Raw genomic sequence first — 24,649 nt, 5'->3', positions numbered from 1 at the left:
GCGTGCCTTGCAAGCGCAAGGAGTCAAGTTCGCCCCCCCGGAAAAAAAAAAAAAAAAAAAAAAAAAAAAGCAAGCATGCTCTTCTGGTGCACAGAAAAAGCCACAAAAAAGATCCTGCACTGGATCATGAACCAAGTACCCAAAAATTTCAAAGTATCTATAGTAGGTTCCAAATGCAGCAAATTAAACTAGAAACCAACCATTAAAAAAGGTACTTACAAAATTCTCAAATGTTTAGAAATTGACATGCTTCTTCAAATGAAAATCAGAATGAAAATTAGAAGGTTTGTAAACTGAATTATAATACAATATGTAGGCTATAGCTAATGCTGTGTTTACAGATGGAGAAATTCACAGGTTTAGGGGCACAGATTACAAAGAAAGCCAGCAGGGGTACAGTCATGCACTGCACGAGAGAGGGGTCTCCAGGAGATGGTGCTTTGTGGACACCGGGGTACACCCACCTACAAAGGCCGTCAGCCACCCACAAACTCTTCATCTGTTGAGAGACTTGGACCAAGATGTAAGAGGTTCTACCATCTTGCTGTAATTTTTTAAAACAATAAGTACAGTGCATACATTCTAAGTACAGCACATGAAGTACTCAGGCCAGTGAGACAGTTACTTATCATCACCGCCTATTATGCACTGTACATAATTGCAGATGCTCTACCACACACTGGTGCTGCAGCACTGCCACAAACGTGAGTGTGATGTACTGGGTGTGCCATGGCATTATGGTGGCTCAATAGTGCAGGCAACAGGAATGTGGTAGATCCACTGTGACCTCCCGGGATCACCACTGTGTATGTCGTGCTCCACTGTTGACCGAAGCAGTGTGTAGTACATGACCATTTCACTGCTCTTCAGATCAAATTAAAACTCCTACTGTGGTTACAAAATCTTGCATGGTCTGGCTCCTGATTGGAGTTTCACTTTTGTCTCTCTTCTTATTTATTACCCTCAGCCACATTGGCCTTATTTCAGTTCTTTGAATAGACTACGTCTTGCCTCATTGCCTTTGCATATGCTGAAACTGGTTTGAAGGACTTTCCCCTTTTCCTCGGGCCAACTCTCAACTTCTAGGAACCAGCATAGACATCATTCCCTCAGAGAAGCTTCCTTCAAAGTCTACATCTAAATTAGGTTCCTCTGACCCAAACTTTAACTCTTTCTTTCAGGGCACTCATTACTATAATCAACAGCTGTTTGGGCAATTGCTTGTTGTGCAAATTAATTTTAAAATGATGTTTGTTGTTTGATGTTTGTTGTTTCCGTAGTGCTCTAAGTTCCCTGCTGGCAGCGATTACAGCTGTCTTGCTCATTTCTGTATCCCTGGGGCCTAGCATGGTGCCTTGGCAAGAAGTTCATGTTTTATATACGTGTGTTAAGTAAGTGAAAGAAAACATGGACATCTAGTTTACCATCTACATAACCATTCAGTTTACCCAAAGCTGTCTTGGAAGAAAACTTCCAATATTACTGCTGCCAGCAGTTGGCATTTATTTCTATGACATTTACAATGCAATCTACAATCATTTGCTAATCCAAGAAATCTCCCAAAGATTTTTTGCCCTTGATATTTAAGGAAAAAAGTTTCTAACTTTATGCCACATCCTGTTTACTATGCTTGGGAAAAGACTAAGTATTTTGGAAAATCAATTTATTTATCAAATCTGCTCTGTCCCAAGCAGGTGCTATAACAGTGATTGAAATAATTGCCATCATTAATAACAGCACTCAGCCCATTTGGGCTGCTGTAGCACAGTGCTATAAGCAAGGCGCTTAGAAACAACAGACATTCATTTCTCGTGGTGCTGGAGACTGGGATGCCCAGATCCAGGCACGGCAGACCCAGTGAGCGGCAAGGAATTGCTTCTCTGGTTCACAGATGGTGCTTTCTCTCCAGTCCTGGCAACATGGGAGCAGAGGGGCACTCTAGCACCGGTCAAGGACACTAACCCCATGAGGCCCTATCCTCATGAGGCCTGGCGTGCTCCACACTGGCCAGCTTTCTGAGTGGCACAGATTCCATCTATAGCAGTCACGCTAACACCAACTGCTGACACGCTGGGTCTGTTTTCCGGGTGGGTCTCGTTCACTCATCAGTCAAAACGTCAAGCAGCTGTCCTAGACCAGTAAGTGGCAGGTATGCAGGCAGAGCTGGAATGGGCCAGCTCTACTGCCCAGGCAGGCTCGAAGGGCTCCACCTGCTGCCCGTCTCACGCTGAGAGAGGGCCATCGGGGACACAACAGTGCAGACATCAGGTAAGCACGTGGCTCTGAGCTAAGCTGGAACCCCGGGCTTGACACACAACCAGCTGTGTGAAGTCAGCTTTCTGTCATGGTGCCAAAAGACATGAGAAAATCAGTGAAAGGAAGAAAGGTTCCCTTTTGCTCACAGGTGTGGAGGTTTCAGTCTGCAGTCTCTTGGGCCAGTGGCTTTAGGCCTGTAGCAATGCAGCCCATCGTAGTGGGAGTGTGTGAAACAGGAAGTCTGATCACCTCCAGACCACAGGGAAGCAAAGAACAAAAGGGCAGGGCAGGGCCCAAGTGTCCCCTCCAAGGGCACACTACGGGTGGCCTCCTTTTTTCTTTTTTATTCATTAAGTTTATTGATACATCGTAGGTACACATTATGATGACATTCATCATTGGGAATCTGTACCTTTACATGGTAGATCTTGGTTCTTATTTCTTCCCCCATTCCCCTGCCTTCCCTTCATAACTCCTTATTTACAAAGACTTTGTTTCCATTTTTTCCTTATTTCATATTTATTCCTTCCCCATCTTTTCTTTTCCCTACCCCTTGTACCTCCCCTTCCCCTTTGGACCTTTTCTTCATATTTCAAATGATCTATTACACATTTTGATCCTTATTTATACTTTCAGTTTCTCATACCAGAGAAACTATTCAATATTTACATGTGTGTCCTATTTATTTCACTTTAGTATGGCCTCAATGTGCATCCATGTAGCTATAAATGTCTCTAGTTTATCATTCTTTATGACTGAGTAGTACTCCATTTTATAAAAAACAAAAACACATCCTCTTTATCCAGTCTCTAGTTGATGGGCTTCTAGGCTGTTTCCAAGTTTTAGCTATTCCAAACTGTGCCGCTGTGAACATGGGTGCACATATATCACTGTGGCATGATTATTTTAATTCTTTGGGAAGATACCCAGAGGGGAATAGTTGGGTCAAATGGGACCTCTAATTCTAGGTTTTGAGGACTCTCCATACTGATTTCCACCAGTCTATTCTCCCACCAACAGTAGAGAAGGGTTTCTTTTCTGGTGGCCTCCTCTTAACAGTCTCTCTGTGTCATAACAGTGCCATGGGCTGAGACTGGCCTTCAGCACAGGGCTCTGGAGGACATTCCTGATCCAACTCCACACCAGCATGGCAGGGGAGGTGTCCATCCTCCCTGGCCTCGGCTCTGCGCCTGTCATGTGGAGCTCACAGCAGGAGAGAACTGAGGGGCCTAGCGGCGTACCTACCCCACAGTGATGTGCTCAGAAAAGGAGTAATTACTGTCAAGGGACACTGCAAACAAACAAAACCCTTACACTTCACTTAGACTAGAGACGCGCTCGCATCCGTCTCTCCCTTGCCTTCAGAGGGTAGAGGGATGGAAAAGCCTGTGACACTGGAGTCAGATTCACAAAGGCGTGTATCACAGGGCAGTGGCCACTGACTGCAAAGCTGTCTGCTCCCCCTCCGGCCCCCGCCCACCCCACCGGAGCCTCTTCCCTTGGCAGGCAGGCTGCTCCTTCCTCCAGGTGTACAGGGGGAGGGGCCCCAGGCTGTGCATCTCCCATTGCCAGGGGTCACATTACTGCGCTGGCTGTCACTTAGCCGCCTCTTTGATGTGGCTGCTCCTCCCCCTCTCCGAGTTGACATTCTGAGTATTTCATAGTGCTGAATAAACCTGCTGCACAGGGAAGAAGTCTTCAGAAACAGGCCCCTGAGCTTCCCCCAGCGAGACCAGCGGCCGGGGCATGCAGGCGGCACAAGCACATCCAGGCGCCCGCCTTCCCTGTGAGGCCCCAGTGCCCAGGGCTGCTGCTTCCACTCAACGTTTCCTCGTCCCCATAGGCAAGCTGGAAAAGTCTCTTCCTCACATGTTCCTATTCTTGCTCTAGGACTTGAAATTTCAAGACAATTGTTTTCTTTTCCCAAAACCCATTCTTTAATTGGTTCTGCCACAGCCTAGTGTTCCACAGCTACAAGTGTCTCCCACTAAGGAATAAAATCCCACAATGCTCCCTGTGCTGTTCTGTGCCCTTAGGTCTGCTATGACTGGACATCTGTCCCCACCATCCTCCTGGCTCCTCTATGGTTCTCTGCAACATTTTCACAAGTATTTTGTCACCTCCTAGTTCCCCAAACTCCTCTCTGATGTTTCCTTCTCATGGTGTCAGACCCAACCATTCTGTACCATGATAGATTTGTCTGGTGAATCACCCTGCTTCACTCCTGGAAGGGGGAGACTGGGGCTCACTGTGGTCACTTGGGTCCACAGAGATCTTTTTCACACAGAGAACTCCCAAGGTCCATGTCCTCCTCCAAGAGGTCTCCTCTGACTTCCCAGGACCCTGCACTTGGACCAAGGAGAGCTGCATTTATAAAGGACACAGCACACACCTCCCTGCTCCTGACATCCCAGCTCAGAACGCTTGAGGACAGCAGAGGAATGTAGTAGATGGGACAGTGCTGGTACCCACAACTGTGTCACCTGAGCAAGCCAACAGTTTTCCTGAGCCTCAGCTCCTCGGGGGTAGAGCCTGGCCCATTGGGAACTCCGCATGTATGAGGCATGTTGCACATCCCAGCTGCGCAGGAGGCTCTTACTGGAGACATGCTGCAAACCCCAGCCCTGCCCCCAAATCCAAGGGGCAGAAGGCCAGCAGTACCCTGCCTGATCGCTGTGAAGACCGTGCCTGTTCAGCATACACTGAGCCTGAAACAACTCTGGAGTCTGTCTCAGCCCCGCAAGATTTGCCAAGGAGTTAGGAAGAACCGAATGCTAATTTGCCCAATTACTGATGACCAATGGCTATCTCAGATTCAGGTAAGAGAGCCGAGGAACAGATGGTTGCCCGTGTTATTAGAGAAATCTGAAATTAGGTAGGTAGCAGCAGGCTTCAAGCCACATGAGAAAATTTTTACAAATGCAGGCCAAGTTTACAAAGAACAATAAGCAAACTCTTACTTGATTGAGTTCTCAGCTTTCGAAGCTGCCTCGTGGAATTGCTGTGAGGACAGTTTATACATCTCTGCGTTCTACAAAAAGAAAAACAGAACTAGTTACCAAAGATTGAAACTTCCCCCCTAGCTCCCTCATGGGATGCAACCACATTAGAAATCGACAGATGCTAATTTCTTGACCAGCATCAAAGCAGACTGGTGATTAATCCACAGCTTGGGTTCTAGCTCCTACCCTGCATCGAGCGCAGCTGCAGATCTCAGAATAGCACGGGCTGGAGGAACGCTGCAAGATCCTCCACCCAGGAACAAATCTGCCTGCCACCTGTTTTTGTACATAAAGTTTTATTGGCACAGAGCCATACTCATTGTTTACCTACTGTCTACAGCTGCCTGTGTGCTACAATGACAGAGTGGTGTAGTGGTGACAGACTGCACAGCCTACAGAGCCTAAAACATTCACTACCTAGGAAAAACACTGCTGAGTTTTATTCTGGTCCAATCCCTACTTCACAAGTGGACTCTGCTGCCCAGAGGGGTGAAGGGAGGTGCTGAAAGCCACATACCTGGGGCAGTGCCAGCCAGGTGTCTGGATCCCCAGTCTGGGACACACTTTGCTGCCTACCTTGACACCTCACCCATCAGCACAGCAACCATGGGTCTGGAGAGCTGAAGGGAGGCTGAGAGTACCTGCTGCATATGCACCTGCACAGCCAGGTGGCAGGAAGAGAGCCACCTGGGCTCGCGTCCTTCTGCCACACTGTGACTCTGAGTAAGTCACTTAACTTCTCTGTGCCTCACAGGCTGGCCGCTCCTGGCTACACAGGCCCGGACTCAGCCCTCACTTTTCCCTGGGGAGCCCTAGTCACTCCACTGATTCTCTGAGTTGGAGATGGATCCTGATGCCCCTGCCCATCACCTGTCAACACACTCACTGCAAGTGGCAGTGCTACCAGGCCCACAGTTAGACACCAAAGTGGCAGGGAAAGGCCACGTCTGATAGCTAATTCTCACAGTACGTGGATTCCAGAAAACCACAATACAAAACAGAGAAAGGTCAAGTGGTCCCTAGAGGGCCAGGTGTGGAAACAGTGGCCAGATCTGTCCAGTAGACATGAGGAAGACAGCAGCAGGTGACATGCCCACATGGCCCAAGGCAGACCCTTCCCAGATCTGACGACATCTACTCCACAAAGCCACTACAGAGGGATCATCTGTGCTTTATAGATGAATGAACAGAAGCTTTAGGTTCATAGGTTGGTCCCTGCAAGGAGCTTGCATGGCAGTGAAGGGACTGTGAAGCCACAGGGCTGTGGCCCCTGGCATGCTTGTGACACAGCCTAACCTGATCGTGCCTGCACAAAAGGATCAGCCAGTCCTTAGGCAGGGGACAGTGAGTGGTCCTCAGCTCAAAGCTACACAGGGAGAACAGTCACATGCATGTGGAAGCCAGACAAGTCTGGATGAAGGACCCTCCGGAACGGACCCACAGGCATGGAGGGCAGGTCTGGGCAGGAACCTGCCACCCTCGGATTTCCCCACTGTTCCACAGCCTCCAGAACAGGTTGACTGGGTGGGGCAGCCCCGAGTGAGAGCACTTGGGGCACATGGCCACTGCCTGGAGCTGGAATTCTGCTCTAGGCTGGGCCCAGGACAGCCAAGGAGGATGGGGGCTACTTCCAGACCTTTCCCTCTCCAGCTGCCTGCTGAGAGGGCTCAAGTAAGATACCTAGCCTGTCCTCTCGTTCCCTCACCTGTGAACCAGGGAGAGAACACATGCTCCTCGGTGGTGATGAGGAACATGAGCTAGGAAATGCTAGTCCCAGCACTCAGCAGGCATGAAATAAAGATAGGTTTTGCACCCACTCCCTGCCAGGCAACACCAAATGCCCAGCACCAGGGCATTCGTGTTCTTTCCAGAGTCCTCATTTCTAAACCAAGACATTAAGACTTTGCTTTGACCAGTCTGATGCTCACCAACACTGACAGTCCTGGGAGAGGGGCTAAGGACAGAGACGAATGACACAAATCAAGGCCTCTTCATCCTCCACATAGGCCTCTTCTGTGACATCGTTGGCAGGATCATTTTTACTCCCTGGGCCTCTACATTTGAGGGCCATCACCAGGATGTAGTGTAATTTGGTGCTGGCACATGCCAGCTGAGGACTCTGGGTAAGACACATACTTCCTCTGGACCCCTGTTTTCTTAACTGCAAGGTAGGGTGACTAAGAGACAGCCGGGCACATGGCTTCCACTCAGTCCAGCAGAGCCACTCCTACTGTGCCGCTGACATTTCTGAAGCTAACATGTGCAATGCCCCTGCTGATCCCGGCCAGCCTCCTTTCCACAAGGCAACCTCACGACGCAGACCTTCTCTCTGGGTCAAACCTCTCTTCCTGGAGTTGTGCCACAGTACTCTTTGGTGTCATGTGGCCATCTTCCAGGATGTCACCTGTTCTCAGAGAGAACTGTGGCCGAGAGGGGGCTTGGCATACTGGGGCTGACAGAGATGCTCAGAGCCTATGCTCTGGACCCTTGTCCCTCCAGGAGCAGCCTAGCCCGAGTGACGACAAGAGCTTGAGTGAGTTGCCAGCCCACAGTCAACATGTGGTCAGCGAGATTTGTCACAGGAAGTACCCACAGGCCAAGAAGCGGTTGTGGTTGCCCCACTGCAGGTTCTGCTACCAATTCTCAGAAGACTCAGTGAAATTCCCTATCAAGTCCTCTCTTGTTCTGACCCACCTCACCCTCCTCATCTGATCTGCCTCAGCAGACACAGAGGAATAGATGTCCGTATGACTGCAGCCCCCTTGTCACAGGAAAGGTTCTGGCCCACAGCTTGGGAGTACAGTGCTGGTTTCCTGTGTTCACAAACCCTCTTGCCCACTTGACTTTCCTCAGACTGCTGGAGTGGACCAAATCCCTTCTTCAGGAACTAGTCAGGCAGATTCTATGACTCACCACCATCAGGGAGCTCCTAGGAGGACTGGCCACCAGCAGCACTCATCCTGAGAACTCACCAAGTACCAGAGGATTTCGAGACAAATGCACCTGCCACGGCCTTGGGGTGCTCATGTAACACAATGTCATGATCACGGTTGTGCCAGGTGCTGCGGTGCAGGTAAAAGGGCAGCCTGGCAGAAACTATGGGTCAGGCTATCCTCTTGGGAATGGATACTAGAACCAAGGCATCACTGTTTTACATTGATGTTTTTGAAAAATTAATACATATAATTTAAATAATGAGAGCAGACAGGACAATGTCTTAGTCACTTTCTCATCACTGAGACACAATACCCAACACCTACAATTTAAAGGAGGGGAAGTTTTTTTGGCTCATGTTTTAGTCCATATCTGGCTGGCTCCAAAGCAGGACCACATGGCAGAGGAGCATGGAGGAGGAGAGCTGCTCATGTCCTGGAAGATAGGAAGCAGAGTCAAGAGAGGAGCTAGGGAGAGAAATATACCCTTCCAGGCCATGTCCCCCATTACCCACCTCCTGCGGCCAGGCCCTACCTCCTAGTAATAGCACAGTTAAGCTGTAAATTCATCAGTGAACTAATCTACCCATGTGTATAGCAGGCCCATGATACAATTACCTCTCTAAAGCCCTGTCCATGTTTGCATACGACTTTGGGGGATTTCTACATATAAACCATAACATTCTGCCCCTGGCCCAAAGACTCATGTGTATCTCTTTATGAAAAATACTTTTTTTTGAGGCAGGGTCTCACTATGTAGTTGAGACTGACCTGGAACTCACTATGTAGTCCAGGCTGGTCTCAAACTCACAGTGATCCTCCTGCCTCAGCCTCCTGAGTGCTGGGATTACAGGTGTGCACCACCACGCCTGGCCTATGAAAAATACATTTAGTTCATCTCTAAGAGTTGCCAATTCCCAACAATTTGAGCATTGCTGGAAAGTTCAATTCCAAAGTCTACTCTGAGACTTAAGTCAAATTCTTAGTTGTGAGCTCCTGTAAAACTCAAAAAGAAAGTTAAAACACTGCTAACTATACAATAGCACAGGATAAACATTCCTATTCCAAAAGGGAGGAATAGTGGGTAGAAATAGGATCAAAGAAAGACTGAGACCCAACAGGGCAAACATTAAATCCTGCAGCTCCAAGTCCAGCACCAATGGTGAAGATGTAAGGTCCAAATGGCTTGCATGACTCCGCTCCTACAGCATTGCTGGTGGATTCAGCCTTTGTAACTTTTCTTCTGGGCTGGCTTTGCTCACTCCTTGTGGCTTTTCTCAGACATTCCGTATTATTGGCTTCTAAAACTTTCTGGGGTCTCCACTGAATTTCAGCTTCACTGTAACAGTTTCATGCACTGCCCTCTCTGGGGCACACTGCCTGGCTTCCCAGGCTTTCTTTTGAAATCTGGGTGGAAGCCTTCCTGATGCCACAACTCTTACATTCTGCATGCTTATAAAACTAGTACCATATGGATGATGCCAAGAGCTGCTGCCATCTCGAACAGTAGCTGGGCCCTTGAATCATGGCTACAGAGATATCTGAGGGCTGGATGGCCGAGACATTATGAACTTAATCCGAAGAACAAATCCTCTATTCGGTAGCCCCATGCCCGGGCCTCTCATCTCAAAGTGAAGTCCTTCACTTTTGCAATTTTGGGTCTCTGAAGGGTGAGAGTGTGGGGCTTTGTTGGTTCCTCACATGTCCTCAAGGCACTTTTCCTATTGTCCTGTTGTAAAGCACCTGCTTTCCTTTTTTTTTTTGGTACCGGGGTATCCAACTCAGGACCTTGTACTTACGAGGCAGGTGCAGCACCACTGAGCTAAATCCCTGGCCCCTGGCTTCCTTTTAATGATAATCTTTTTAGCCACAAAGATACTCTCTGCTCCAACTTTACAGACCCGGTGAAACTCAAAACTTAAAGTCAATAGCCATTTGCTCTTGATTCTCAATATAGAGCTGGCTAAAAGCCCCCAATGGTACCTATGCCACAGACTGAATGGTGGGCTGCTTTGAAATTTCCTCTGCCAAATTACCCCGCTGCCCTTAATCTCATTTTCCCACAAAGACTCAAGACTTGAGCAAAATGTAGACATACATGATCTGGAGTCCACCTTCAGTGGAGTCCTTGTTCCCAAATGAAACCTCTTTAGTCTAGTCTTTTGCAACTGTTCTTCAAAAATCAGCATTCTTGTCTCCTGAGCTCTGACCAGAACGTCCCATAAAGCTTGGCTCATAGCATTCTGGGGCTCCTTTCTAGTGAGTATCTCCAAACCTTTCCAAACTCCTCCCATGAACCATTTCCAAGGCTTTGAACCACATGGTCAGGTACAGTTACAGCAACACCCCATTTTTCTGGTCAAAATCTGTCTTAGTCACTTTCTTGATGCTGTGACATAATATCCAACCCCTACAACTTAAAGGTTTATTTTGGCTAAGGGTTCAGTCCATAGTTAGCCGATTCCAAGGCAAGATGGCACGGTAGACAGGAAGCAGAGTCAAGGGAAGAGCCAGGGAGGGAGATCAAACTTTCCAGGCCATATCCCCAGTGACTCCCCTCTTCCCACCATGCCTCACCTCCAAACAGCATACTCAGTTATAAATTCATCAGTGGACCAATCCACTCATGAGTTACAGTGCCCCCAGGATCCAGTCACCTCCCGACAGCCCTGCCTGGGATCACATAAAGTTTTGGGGGGACATTTAGATGTAAACCGTAACAGACAGCATATATGGTGAACAGCAGGGTAAGCACATTAGTGAGTGAGTCACATTGGCCCCTGACACCACACCACAACAGCCATGATGTACCTTAACTTCTTGCAGACCTAGTCGGTTTCTCCTGCTGAATAAAATGTTCTGTTGTATGGCTGAACACCCTGTAGCTCAACCCAAGCAGCTCCCTGTCCACAGCCCATTCGCAGTCTTCCGCTATCACAAACAATGCTGAAAAGGAAAGCATGGCATCTAGGACTTTGTGCATGTGTGAGAATATCTATAGGAACATTTCACAAGTCTGAGAATAGAGACAGCAGTGTGAGGGGGTAGAGTACTGGGTGTGTGACAGGGAAGGGCAGCAGTACTGCCAGGAAGCCCAGGAGCAAGGGATGAAGCGACCTCACCTGCAGGCTCTCAGGCCTGGATTTCTCCCTGTGGCAATGCGGGGTGAATGAACACTTTGATTTTTAAGTGAGGGAGTGGAAAGACAGACAAGTCCTTTTTAAAGGACAGTGCAGCAGATATGTGGATGACAGAGTCCAGTTCTTCCCAGCCAGGCCACCTGTCCCAGAGAACTCGATGGGAGGCAAGTTCGTTGTGCTTATGGAGGACCCCTGGTCTCCCAGCCTCTGCTGGGAAAGCTCTCTGAAGGGCATCTGTTAGCACCCAGTGGTCATGAGCTACTATTCATGGGAGCTTTTCTTTCCCGTTAAACTCTTCAGCTCTGCGATTTTAGAAAGTCCTTTTCTCTGCCCAACAGACAGCTGCCCCTCCTCCAGCTCTTCCTGCTGCTCCGCATGCACATCTGAAAGTAGAAGGCCTGATCTCCATTAATTAAATCTGCCATTAAAAATTAAATAACGTGAGTAAGAAGGTGTGAGTGTTATCTCTATGGGTTTCAAAAGTCACAGTGTTTCTTCAATTACTTCCCAAGCAGTTTTCATATTTCATACTGTCTGATTTCTCCAAGGGCCTGGATTTGCAAGATCAAAAGAGCGTGAGGGTGAGGGAAGCACAGGGAGAAAGCTGGGAAGGGAGGACAGTGAAACGTATGGTGGGCAGAAGAGATCGGCCTGTTGCCCAGTGGCATAGCCTAGATCTGGGGGACAGAGCAGGGGGAGGACGCAGGGGCATGAAGGTCTGCAGCAAGCTCATGTGTGTGCAGGGGAAAACAAGGCCAGTGTACCAAGGCTTGTGCAGACATAAAGACAAGACTTAATCACTGTGTGTGTGTTTGTGTGTGTGTGTGTTACTACAGATGGAACCCAGGGCCTTCACACAGTGCTACAGCCCTTGACCTTTTTTAACCTTTATTTTGAGAGAGACTCTTGCTAAGTTTCAAAATTGCCCGGGCTGGGCTTGAACTTGTAATCTTTTTACCTCAGCCCCTCAAAGTGCTAGGATAATAGGAGTGGGCTACCTTGCTGACTAGGACTTCATGTGCAACTTTTGGACTTGATCCCTGAAAGACACACCCAAGCAAAGAGCATGCATCAGTGGCCTACTATATGTTCAGGCCATGTGAGATGTCATGGAAGATAAGAAGCCTGGAGGGGTCACAGCATTCCAGGAAAGACAGAACCAAGGTCCAAAGTGCATTCACAGAACAATGCAGAGGCATCCCAGGGCGGCAGTGATGTACAAGAAAGGACTCAGACTGCTTCTAGATCAGGCCCCTCCTCCCAGTGTGTACTGAGGGCAAGGGGTCAAGACCTCTGTGCCTGTCTTCTCCACTCCTTATCTGTGAAATGAGAATGGTTAACAGAGCCCACACAGTTTTGTGGGAGCTGAATGGGATAACGCATACAAAGGCCCAATCCCAAGGTAGACACTGAATACACATTTTAAAACCTTAACAAACATCCCTAATCAAATGCATATTAACCTATGAAATATACTCTATATTTGGAAAAGTGACCAGAGAGTATTGGAGAGGTCAAGGAAGTCTACTTGGCTAGGGGTTTGAGCTCTTTTACTCACTAATCTACCCCCGGAGCCTGTGACTGTGCATGGCACCCAGCAGGCCCTCAACAGGAAGCTGCAGAGTAAATGGAAATAGAAGTCAGAACCACTAGAGAAGATCAAAAAGATGATTAGGACACAGTCATTTATTTTATCAGTTGAGAGAGTTTGCTCAGCTCCTGCTCTGTGTCAGGGCCTGTGCCCAGGGAGCTGGCAGGCTGCTCTGGAACCAGCTGGGACAGCACAGGATATGACCAGGACACAGGGGAGCCTGAGGGTGTGGCTGAGTGGGATGGAGGAGATTAAGTGAGGATCAAGAACCTGGAATCTCTCCCATAAAGTGGGAACGTTTTACCAAATGCTTTGGGCAAATGCAAGAGCCAACAATCGCTGAATGAGCTCTGGGCCTACTGGCAGTGTGTTCAAAACTCATATCAAACAGGAACACCCGGCGCACTCCTTGGCCAGGCATTGTGGTGGGGACTTTCCAACAGGCAAATTCCTGGAATGCTCAAAGCAATACTTCAAGGTAAAAATCACTAGCCCTAAAGCAGCATGGCCGGTACATGCTTATAATCTCTGCACTCTGGGAGCTTGAGGCCAGGAGGATGGCAAATCTGAGTTCAGCCTGGGCAACTCAGCTAGAAAGGGAAAGAAATGTAGCTCAATGCAAAGGCCGTGGGTTCACTGCCCAGTATCGGGGCCTGGAGAGGGAGGCTGCCCTTGGCACCCGAAAAAACTGAGGTTCAGCAAGGAAAGGACCCTGTCCAGGATGCCACAAACTTGAGGAAAAGAGCAGCACCCAAAAACAGGCCTATGGGTGCCTCCTTTGTGCCCAGCTGTCTCTCAGGAGGAAAAATAACAAACCAAAGGCCGCACAGGCAGAACACGGTGCTGATGGCACAGTTACTCGTGGAAAATATGAAGCCCAGAATTCTGGCTACTCTGGGTGGGAGAGAGTTTCTCAGCAAAATTAGTGCAGACTGGAAAAGGGCCAAGGGCTAAAGACCCAAGTAAATCCCAGAAATCTGAAGGAACAGACTGAAGATAGGAAAGGCCTATGCCAAGGCGCTGTCAACATGGCAAACACTGGTCATCAGGGGAGTACTGGACTCACCAATCTAATTATCAAATGCTGCTCAAAGCTCTCAGGAGTACTGAGTTTTAAGGGAAGTAATGATAATTAACATATTCAGGATTTGGAGAGTCTTGAGTGTGAAAACAGCTTTTTGCACAAATGAGAAATGAACAGAAGTCTTTTTTTAAAAGGTTCAAAACATCAATATCCAAGAAGGGTGCACAGACACCTTCCCTGATATTCTCCCCCAACCGGAAATGGTGACCCCATGGAGATGTGTATGTATCCATGGGGCAGAAGACACAGGCTCTCATCTACTCATGCTCCCCGGCACTCTTCCTTCCTGCTTTCAGCTCCTATCCCTTCTGAGACTTCCCAGGCTTCACCCCTCCTGCTCTCTTGCCAGCTTTTCTCTCAGTGTGGGCTCCATTTCCCATCATGCCCACCCAGGCCCTTGACTGGCAGAAGGGCACTGACTTTAACCCCCACGGCAAGCTCCAAAATGTGGGCCCATGCAGGCTCCCTGCCTTCTCTGCCCAGGGCACAGCAGGCTCTGGAGCCAAGAGTCTGTGCTTGAAGCTTAGCTGAACCTTCACACAACCTATCTTGTGATTCTGGGTTGTTCCCCATGTTAACTGCCAGCCCTGGACTGCTCCTGCCAGCAGATGACCATGGGCACATATGCCCACAAGCGTCTTCCTCCAGTACCAAGTGTGCCTCTGCCTGTATCCGCAACCCCTTCACCCTCAGAAGACGTACCCACCGTCCATCAGCGTCCCTGACCCCAAATGACTGAAACATGGGGAGCAGCCCTGCCCTCAGCTTGCTTCCTCACTGGTCCAGAGAGAAAGTGGCTACTGGCTTTCTGGGGTGAGCTGGGGATCTGACTGCTACAGGATACAAACATGCTGAGCAAGCTGCCCAGCACGTCATAGTTCACTCCTTTCTTTTATTCACTTTGACAAATAGTTATTGAGGGCTATTATTCACCAAGTCTGGTTCTACAAGCAATGACACAGCAGTAAACAGGAGAGGTGAAGTCTGTGCCTTCCCAGAGCTCACGGTCTGGATATGGGAAAGATAAACAAATCATTTTACTCAGTAATAAATGCCATTCAAAACCCACAAGAGGTCAAGGCAATAAGGAGCCACAAGATGGGTGCTGCTTTAAACAGCAGATGAGGGGAGGCCTCTCTGCTGGGTCACGCTGGCAGAGGCCTGATGGGTGTGAAGGGAAGACCTGGGGAAGGGCCTGAGGCAGGCTCTGCTTGGCGTGTTCCTGGAGTAACTGTTCAGTGTTCCAGGCAAGGGGCTGGAGCTGAGGAAGGTGGATCTAGGCAAGGGTCAGTCAGGGCCAGCTGTGCCTAGAGCCTGCTCTCGGCGTGGCAGGGAGCCACCAAAGGTGTGGCCAGGAAAATGGCACTGCCAGGTTCCACGCTGGAAGGATTGCCTGGTGGTAGTACCATCTGGTTTGCCCCGAGGGAGGAGTGGAAGCAGCCTGGCCTGCTGGAGGCAACTGCAGTTAACTAGGTGAGAAATGACAGGGCTGTTTAATGAGGGAGGGACTCACATGCTCTCAGTGCCTTAGATGCCTTCAGGACAATGGGGTAGAGAAGCTGAGAAGGCTCTGGAGACATTTCCAGAGGAGCTCAGGGCAGTGGCTGCAGCCTACGATAGCTTGATAGTTTGTGCCTGCAGCTTCTACTCAGAAAGCCTTCACTGAACAATGAAACCCCTGTGCTCCCTATGCTCCATGACTGTATCTGTTCCGCATCCTCCGTCCCTGTCAGACACTTTCCTTCAGAGCGTGTGCCTCCTTCTCCAAATGCCCATCTTCTGGTCCTCTTATTAAGTGTCTGCTTCCCATCGTTCCTGCACGGGTGAATGCCAGCACTACTTGTCCAGCCCCTGGACAGGTACCCATCAATCACCGTTGCTACTTGACCCCTGGGCATCCCCCCATTAAGTGGGCAGCCACATGCAGATTATTGTGCCTCTGCTTGTCCCTGAGTCCCTCTTTTTATGAGTGGATAACTATGAGGACATACCTAATACATACACATCCTGGTCTCCCTGCTGCTACTTCCTCTGCCCCAGCTTACCCTCCACATCACTGTCAGGGCAATCCTTGAATACAGTTCTCAGCGAAAACCTTTTGAAGTTCCCCAATGCATGTGAAGCGGCACCTAAGACAGTTCCTTGGGATCTGGCTCTTTCTGACTTCAGTGACCCTGGCACCATCTCACTAGTTTCTACACTTCACTCACACTATCTTCTATCCTCCAAGCCTCCAAGATGTTCCCGATATTGATTCTTCTGCAAAGCCTCCCGCGTCCTCCTGAGAAAGTCCTATTCATGCTTTGAGACCCAACAACATCCCTTCCCCTGGACAGTTATTCCTCTCCTAGGCAAAACTTATTCTCTTAGTATTCTGTACTAGATACGAGCTGTAGTCAAAACTATGGCGAATGCTTAAATTTTTAAAAAATGTATAGTAAAAGTCACATTGCTATTGTTTCCCCTTAAGATCTTCCCCCTCACTTTTTGCATCATTCTTGCCACTTTTTGCAGCAGTTCTACAAGTCTTCTTATGTGGTGTCCTTAGCTGTGCCGTGCTGGCTGCCTCAATGTTCTGAATCGATTCAAATGTTCACCTGTGATGGTCACTGTGAGTCGGAAGTTGCACGGTGCCCGGTCTGGTAAATAAGGTGAATCGAAACACATTTTGGGGGGGTACTGGAGATCGAACTCAGGACCTTGTGCTTCAGGCAGGCATGGTGCCACTGAGCTAAATCCCTGGCACCAAAACACATGTTTTTACGAGCCTGCCTCTTGGTTGGATGGCCGTTGGCAGCAGCATTCACTGTATTCTGATCACACCTCATAAAAATACTTGTGAAGGAGGACTTCAGAGCTGCTTCAGAAAGTATCTATGATGAGGGCCTGGGATTTAGCTCAGTGGTTGTGCCGCCTGCCTCACAAGTACAAGGTCTCAAGTTTGATGCCCGACAAAAAAAAAAAAAAAAAAAAAAACGCTAGCAGAAAGTACCAACGATGATGGGATCAATGTGTTTGAAGTGAGGGGCATTCATGGCAATGTGTCTTTTACTGTAACAAATTCTACACATGCAAACACTCACCATATATTCTGATCACTCCTCATGCACTTTTCAGAAGTATTTCCCACACTGCACTGCAATCACTGTTAATATATCTGTCACCCTGGCTTCGATTGGAACTGCCTGAGCTCAGGAGTAGCATTTTATCTTTATTTCTAATGCTGGGCCACATCTGAGGAATGAATGAGGCATTCTTGGCCCATTCTGGATCTGACACATTTCTGAAGCTCTGCCTCTATCACCTCCAGCCAAGGTGGTCCACCACCCCTCCCTGATGAGCCTCTGTCCCTGCTGTGCCTCTGCAATCTGCAGGAGTGGGCCTCCTGACACACGGCCTGATCTGTTCTGCCCCAGCACACATGCTGTCCTCCTCCTTCAGGGCACCCCATTCCCTCCCTTCCCTTCCAGGCACCCTCAATCCTGGGACAGAAGTTAATGTCCGGTCTAGCTGCCATCTAAACCCTGCCTAAATGTGAATTGCTAATTAGGGTGTTAGCGACAGTGGCTCTGGTTGAGACCTTCTCACAAGCATCTGCATTTGTGAAAGGTAGAGGAGAGAGACCCTCTGGGTTTCTCTCTATTTCTCTGTTGCTGCCACAACTTGGGATGTTCATGAGTCTCAGAGCTGGCACGCTAGACCAAGCCTCTCCTGGGGTTTAGCGGAGTCTCCTAACATTTGGTCACTTCTAGGGTGTGTATGTGTTGCTGGTTGTGCAGTTGGAGGGGTTACTACTCTCTCATTACTAGGGGACGAAATATGAAAGCCTTATATGTAAATGTATTTGCACACACATACACTTTGCACCATAAAGCAAAAGATAAAAGTAAAGCTGTGTTAATTAGTAACAGTTGTACAGGGTTTTAAAAAATTTATTTGCACTGCATACATTGTCCATCAGACCTTCAGATGAGGGCGGGGACGTCACCAAAGCTTTCTCATTCGTGTGGTTGGAGGGGAATGATCCTCACCTTTGGCAACACCTTGGGGCAGATGGGCTGGAAGATTCTGAGGAAATGTGCCCAAAGGATACTCACTTGGAGCACCTTAGCTCACAGATTCCTGAACAAGGCACACACTACAGGCGTGTGTCAAGACTGTGCAGGGTTGCAGATCACAGAACTTGAAGAACACTTAAGAGCAGAGCAGGGCTTAAGAACAGAGACGAGCATGGCGGTGTGTACCTGTAATCTCAGCACACTGGGAGGCTGAGGCAGGAGGATCACAAGTTTCACCTCTACCTGGGCAACTAAATGATTTAGCAAGACCCTGCCTCAAAATTTTTTTTTTTTCAAAAAATTTGTTTTTAAAGGGCAGAGGATTGTAGTTCAGTGCAAAGGCCCTGGGTTTAATCCCCAGTACTAAAAAAAAAAAAAAAAAATCCCCGAAGAACAAAAAGAGCAAAGTCTCATTTAATGTGATGTGTGAAGAACAATTTTTAGAAGTTTTATGGTATGTGAAAGGTCAGTTTCACCCTAGGAAGACCCAGGGCCTATGGACCAGAATACAGTCCCCTGGCACTGACATAGGCCAGGGCGAGGATGCTAAAGAAGGGAAGCAAAGAGCTTTTGATGGCTGCAGAACACACAACAGCATTTAGCCTAGACGGGCAGAGGCCATGTGAGGGTAGACAGGAAGGAATTCAAGGGTGTGCTCGGAGTGAACAGGATTGCCAAGGTAATCTACCTCCATAATCACCCCACCCACAGGGTGTGGAAGGAGGCAGGGCTGGCCTTGCATCAGGGAGAGGGCCTCTTGGTGAAATGCTGGCTGCTTTGGTGCTGCTGGTTACTCAGTTTTTACATTTGCAAAAATGTATTTAACCAAACTAGTGTCTAAAGAGTTTGAAAACAATGCAAAGCATGACAGAAAATAAAAATAAAAGAATCAAGAGATGAATTTTAATTCTAGTTCCACTACTTATTAGTGATCTGCCCCTCAATAAAATTCTAGAGTTGTGATGCTGTGAATTTCAATGATTCTCTGCAATGGAGCAGCAGAGTAAAAAAAATGTCGACAGTAACGCAGCCAGAAGCTGTGAACTCAAAGGGTGGGAGCCCATGGTTAAGGAGCTACGGTGTACCCTGGGGATCTGACGCAGCTGCTCAGGCTGGGCACAGAAGCACTCAAATCAGGTGCTGTGAGTTGGGCCACAGAGGCATTAGCAAGATGCTTCTGCTCTTTGTGCTGATCCTAGGTTCTGCTTCCAGATGGAGCACAGAGGTAAGGCTGGACAAGGCACCGTACTCAGCAATTTCAGCAACAGAGGTGCTGAAAGTAGGCCTTGAGCCTTTCTGAAGTCTTCCCCTAAGGCATGTGTGCCAGGCAGATAGCTACAAGGGCACCCTGCCACCTTTCTCCACATGGAACTAATGCTCAGGATGGGTACAGTCCTACTCCTCAGGGTCCATGGGCCACCATGGGAACAGGCGGGACAACAAACACAAAGCTTTTCATGAACCTTAAAGGAAACCAAACAGGGCAGACTGATGGTACTGAAAGGGAGTCCATTGCTGCATCGGCAGGGCCAAGGAAAATCACCTCTGAGGAGCTCAACTGAAGTTGAGACTTAAGCAGCAGAGAAAAAAGAAAAGAAAGGAAACAAAGGACATAAAAGGAACAAAGGAAGAGAGAAAGAAGGGAAAGAAAGAGCACCACAGGCAGAGGCATCCGCAAGTGCAAAAGCCAGGCAAGGAACACACTAAGAGAAGGAAGGCTAGAAACACTCCCTGGAGGCGGGGATGGCAGGAGGCCAGGGCCAGGGCTAGGCATACAGGCAGCATTAAGGGGACTGACCCACTTCATGTGAGGGGAAGCACAAGGACCAGCACCACCTGGTCAACCCGCGGTGGACTGCAGGGGGAGGAGATGCGAAAGGCTGCTGCCGGAGCTCAATGCACGGGGTGGCGACTCACCCTGGGAGGCACCTGCTGCTCTCTCCTGCCTGAGGAGCTTCCAGACAAGGACCATGAGGACGCTGTGCCTGTACACAGAGGTGATCACTGGAGCCCACACCAGTGTGCCACTCAGAACCATGTCATCTAATGAAACTTTCTAAGGGGGCAGTGGACATCTGGGGTACACCTTAAAAATTCCTTCCTCCTTTTAAAAAAATAGAGATTCAGCTCAGATTACAAAACAGCCATGCCTCTCATGCCCTGGACAATGCAACAGCTATGCTCATCTGCCCACAACCAACTCCACACACATGGATCCTACGCCCTGGTCATGGCTATCTGCTAACGCCACACTGGCTCTGTTTTGTTTCCCCTTGGCATAAGGGAACAGAGGCGCTGACTAATCAATGGACCTGATCATAGACAAGGCCACAATGCCTGGGGAGAGAAGGTTAAGCCCAGGAAGCACCAGTGCCAAGAAAAAGCCACCGCTATTGTAAACTACAAACACTACTCCTTAAGTGACTCCTTCAAGGCAGGCTAGAGTTGGAGAATCCCAGTGCAGTGCCCACCACATTGACAGAGAGTGTTTAATCAGGTGCCATTTTGAGAAGTGTCTATTTAAAACTGAGCCACAGAATAACTCCACATCAGGGTTTCCAGTGCTACCCTCCCACAGTGGCTAGGTGAGACATAGTCACAGGAGACAGTGTCAAGGGGATGTGGAACAGACACAGACCTCCTGAGTTTAGGCTTAGACTGGAAGGACATGGGTCCTGCCTGACCAGTGTGGCATTCAGAACAGGCTGGATCTGCAAATGTTGGCATTAAGCCCAAGAGTCTGCTTGCATCCCGGCCTCATAGTCTACACCCAACAGAGACCAGAGGGTTGATTGCTCTTCCCATCCAACAATATGATATACTTTGGCTTGAACAATCTCCACAGTCTGGGGTATATGGACAGAGGAGCCTCAGGAACAGGTTGGGCACCTCACAAACCCACATTCCATAAAGCTAATTGTGACTTGCTAAATTCCAAGACTGCAGATCCTGTAAAGAAAGCACTCATTCAAAAACACAGAGGAATTTTTTAATAGACTCAATTTTTTTCTCTTTATCTTTCATTGGTTAGGGAGGAGGGTTGGAGTTTTTTCTCTTTTTTTTCTGTCTCTCTAACTTTTCCCTTATTTTTCTTTTTTCTTTGTTTTGCTTTTCTTTTCTTCATTTGTTATTTTCTCTTACTGTCATTTAATGCTATTAATTTCTTTTACTCAATAGGACCCCCCATCTCACTTTTCTCTTTCCCTTTTCATCTTTCATTGATTAATATTTCAAATTTTGTCTTTCTCACCTTCTGGTTCCCTAACCCCTCTTTTGTTAATAGTATAACAATACTTTATGAATCTTTAGAGTTAACTCTATGCTATTAGTATTGAATAATGTTTTCTTGTTAGGGGAGGTAGAGTTGTTCCATCTAGTATATTTGCTATAGGTCAGTATTTTGTTTGTCTTAGTGTTGGTACTATAATTCTATATTCCTTTTCTGTGGTTAAGGGAATATGTTGGTAGTTCCTAGGATATGTCAGTATCCAGTTTTTTAACGCTATCATTGTTGCTGATATTATAACTATAGTCAAGAGGACACAGTAGCTGACATTTTCTCTGTTGATGGTTTTCCCTGTATGCCAATATCTGGATTGCCATAGTGTCACTAACAATACCATGTTCCACGCCCAAAGAACAGGATACTATGCCAAATACACTGCAGCCTTTCCACCCACATAAATGGAGGTGGTGGCATTCTAGGACAGAGGCAAAGGCCTGTGCATCATTTGAAAATAGACATTAACTAAAGAAGTCTCCATACTAGCAACAAAGTCTCTCACTATGATCAACCTACAAGTCTCAGCACAATAAACAAACAAACAGAAATATGAGAAGAGAAGGTAACGAAAGGTCTCAAAAAACTCTCAACTCTTCCAAAGCTGATCTATGAGGCAATAAGGAGGAGGAAATCAAAAGCCATACAGCTGAATTATTGGAAAAGATAAAAGAGATTTTTTAAAAAGATCAATAATATACTTGATGAGTTCAAAGAAGATTTAACTAAATAGATAATGGAACTAATAAAGTAATCAGCAAGTCTACAGAAGACACTAAGAAAAAGTTAGCTGACCCAAACAAAGTGATACAAAACATAAACGTTCAGTATAGAAAAGAATTAGAATCCAGGAAAGGGTGTCAAACAGAAATTCAGGAGGTTAAAAATTCTATTGAAAGTATGGGCAGGAGAAGTGACTAATGTCTGAACAGCGTCAGAACTAGAAGACACAGCTGTTGTTGACCAGGTATTGCAAGATACTGTAAAAATAAGGTAAGAACATTAAAAATGGACCCAACAACAACAAATAAATGGCTCCAACAGGGCCAGGGATTTAGCTCAGTGATGCTGTTGCCCGCCTCACAAGTGCAAGGTCCCAAGTTCTATCCCCAGTACAAAAAAAAAAAAAAAAAAAAAAGGATCCAACAGCTGCTAGATAATACAAAGAGTAATCTAAAATTAAATGGAATTAGTGAAGAGTCAGAAGACTGTACAAATGGCATAATGACATATTTATAGTATAGCAGAACACTTTCCAAATATGGGGGTGGGGTCTTAACATGCAGATAAGTGAGGCATACTGAACTCCAGATCACCACCATCAGAAAAGAACCGCTCCACAATATGTCAAAATCAAATCCCAGAAGTCCAACACAAGAACAGAATCTTAAAAACTGTTAGAGAAAAAGCAACAAATCAGTTATAAAGAAAAACTCACTAAAATTACAGCAGACTTTTCAACACAAACCCTGAAGGCCAAGAGACCTTGGAGTGAATTGTCTCAAGTCTTAAAACAGCTTCCAACCTAGACTTATATATGCTGAAAAGCTATCTTTCAAAATTGATGGAGAAATAAAATAAATTCATGTCCACCAAACCAGCACACACCAAAAATTTCTCAAGGGTATCCTAGAAAGATACAATGAAGTCAACAATGCCAGAAAGGTCCAACAGAATGGATATACCAGGTAAAGTGAGCAGTTAAGTAAAAGGGAAAGAAAGGAATCAGTAACAGGGAAATAATATAACAACAGGAATAAAACAGTATCTCTCGGTATAACTCTCAATGTGAATGGTCTCGATTCCCCAATCAAAGGACAAAGACTGGCAGAATGGATTGATACACAAAATCCAATGGTATGCTATATAAAAGAAACACACATAACCTAAAAAGAAATTCACAGACTCCAAAAAAAAAAAAAAGGGACTGAAAACAATATTCCATGTAATAGGAACTAAAAAATAAGCAGAAGTAGCTCTCAAATTCATAAAAAGTGGACTTTAGGCCAAAAATAATCAGAAGAGGTAAAGAAGGTCACTACACATTGATTAAGGGAACAATTCCACAGAAAGACATAACAATTATAAACATACATGCACTAGGGCCAGAAGAGTAGGAGAAAGGTAATAAGGGAAAGAAAAAAAAATAGGAGAAAATGAAAAAATGGAAATAAAATGTTTGTAAATGGCGAGGGGAGGAGGGAGTGAAGGGAGGGCAGGGACAAGGGGAAAAAATGAGAATCAAGACCTGTCATGTAAAGGTACAAGATCCCAATGATGAATGTAACTGTACTGCATACCTAAAATGTACCAATAAACTCAATGAGAAAAAATTACATGCACTGAACAATGGTGGGCCAACTTGATAAAACAAAAACTATTTAATATAAAAAAATCAAATAAGCATCAATACAACTATAGTGGAGAACTCTAATACCCCACTGTCACAAATAGACAAGAATCAATAAAGAAATATCAGAACTAATATTTGAAGTAAACCTCTGAAAAAATGGATTTAATAGATACCTACAGAATATACCACTCAACAAGAGAAGACAAATTCTTCTCAGCAGAACATGGAACTTTCTCCAAATTAGACCACACACTAGCCAATAAAGCGTGCATAAATAAATGTAAAAGAATCAAAATTATCCCGTACATATTATCAGATCACAGCACAATAAAACTAGAAACCAATGGCAAAATAAACCATAGAAATAAGGGCTGGGGATTTAGCTCAGCAGTTTGGTGGCCTGCCTGGCAAGCTCAAGGACCCAAGTTCAATCCCTGGTTCCAAAAAAAAAAAAAGGGCCGGGGATTTAGCTCAGCGGTTCGGTGGCCTGCCTAGCAAGCTCAAGGACCCGAGTTCAATCCCTGGTTCCAAGAAAAAAAAAAAAAAAAGAAACCATAGAAATAAGGCAAACACATAGAAATTAAACAATAGTCTTGAATAATCAATGGGTCATAGCAGAAATACAGAAAGAAATAAGACAATTGCTGAATAGAACTATAAAGCCAGTATAGCATATGGAAACTTATGGGACACAATGAAAGCAGTCCTAAGAGGGAAGTTTATAGCTGTGACTCTTATATCAGAAAAATAGAGTGATGTACCACAAAGTCCTAGAAAAATCCAAATCCAAAGCTGGTACAAGGAGCAAAATTATAAGATCAAAGCAGAAGTCAATGACATGGAGACTAAAAAAGCAATGCAAAGAATCAATGAATCAAAGAGCTGATTCTTTGACAGAATGAACAAAGTAGACAAACCCTTAGCCAATCTTACCAAAAAAAAAAAAAAAAAA

The 24,649-nt window shown here is 46.7% G+C and overlaps 1 protein-coding gene across 3 annotated transcripts in view; it reads right to left on the bottom strand.

Annotated features, from left to right (window-relative positions):
• Positions 1 to 24,649, bottom strand: part of Chchd6 (coiled-coil-helix-coiled-coil-helix domain containing 6) — a 242,474-nt gene that overhangs the window by 40,821 nt on the left and 177,004 nt on the right. For all 3 annotated transcript variants that reach the window (XM_010636346.3, XM_010636348.3, XM_010636347.3), the window contains one exon: positions 5,217 to 5,287. In XM_010636346.3, the coding sequence (XP_010634648.1) occupies positions 5,217 to 5,287 (71 nt within the window). The remainder of the gene's footprint in view (positions 1 to 5,216; positions 5,288 to 24,649) is intronic.

This window comes from Fukomys damarensis, unplaced genomic scaffold (genome assembly GCF_012274545.1).
Source record: "Fukomys damarensis isolate Sample0158 unplaced genomic scaffold, DMR_v1.0_HiC HiC_scaffold_37, whole genome shotgun sequence".
In the NCBI taxonomy this organism is placed as follows: Eukaryota; Metazoa; Chordata; class Mammalia; order Rodentia; family Bathyergidae; genus Fukomys; species Fukomys damarensis.
The sequence above is the reverse complement of the archived record's forward strand: the minus strand, read 5'-3'. Positions and strand labels throughout refer to the sequence as shown.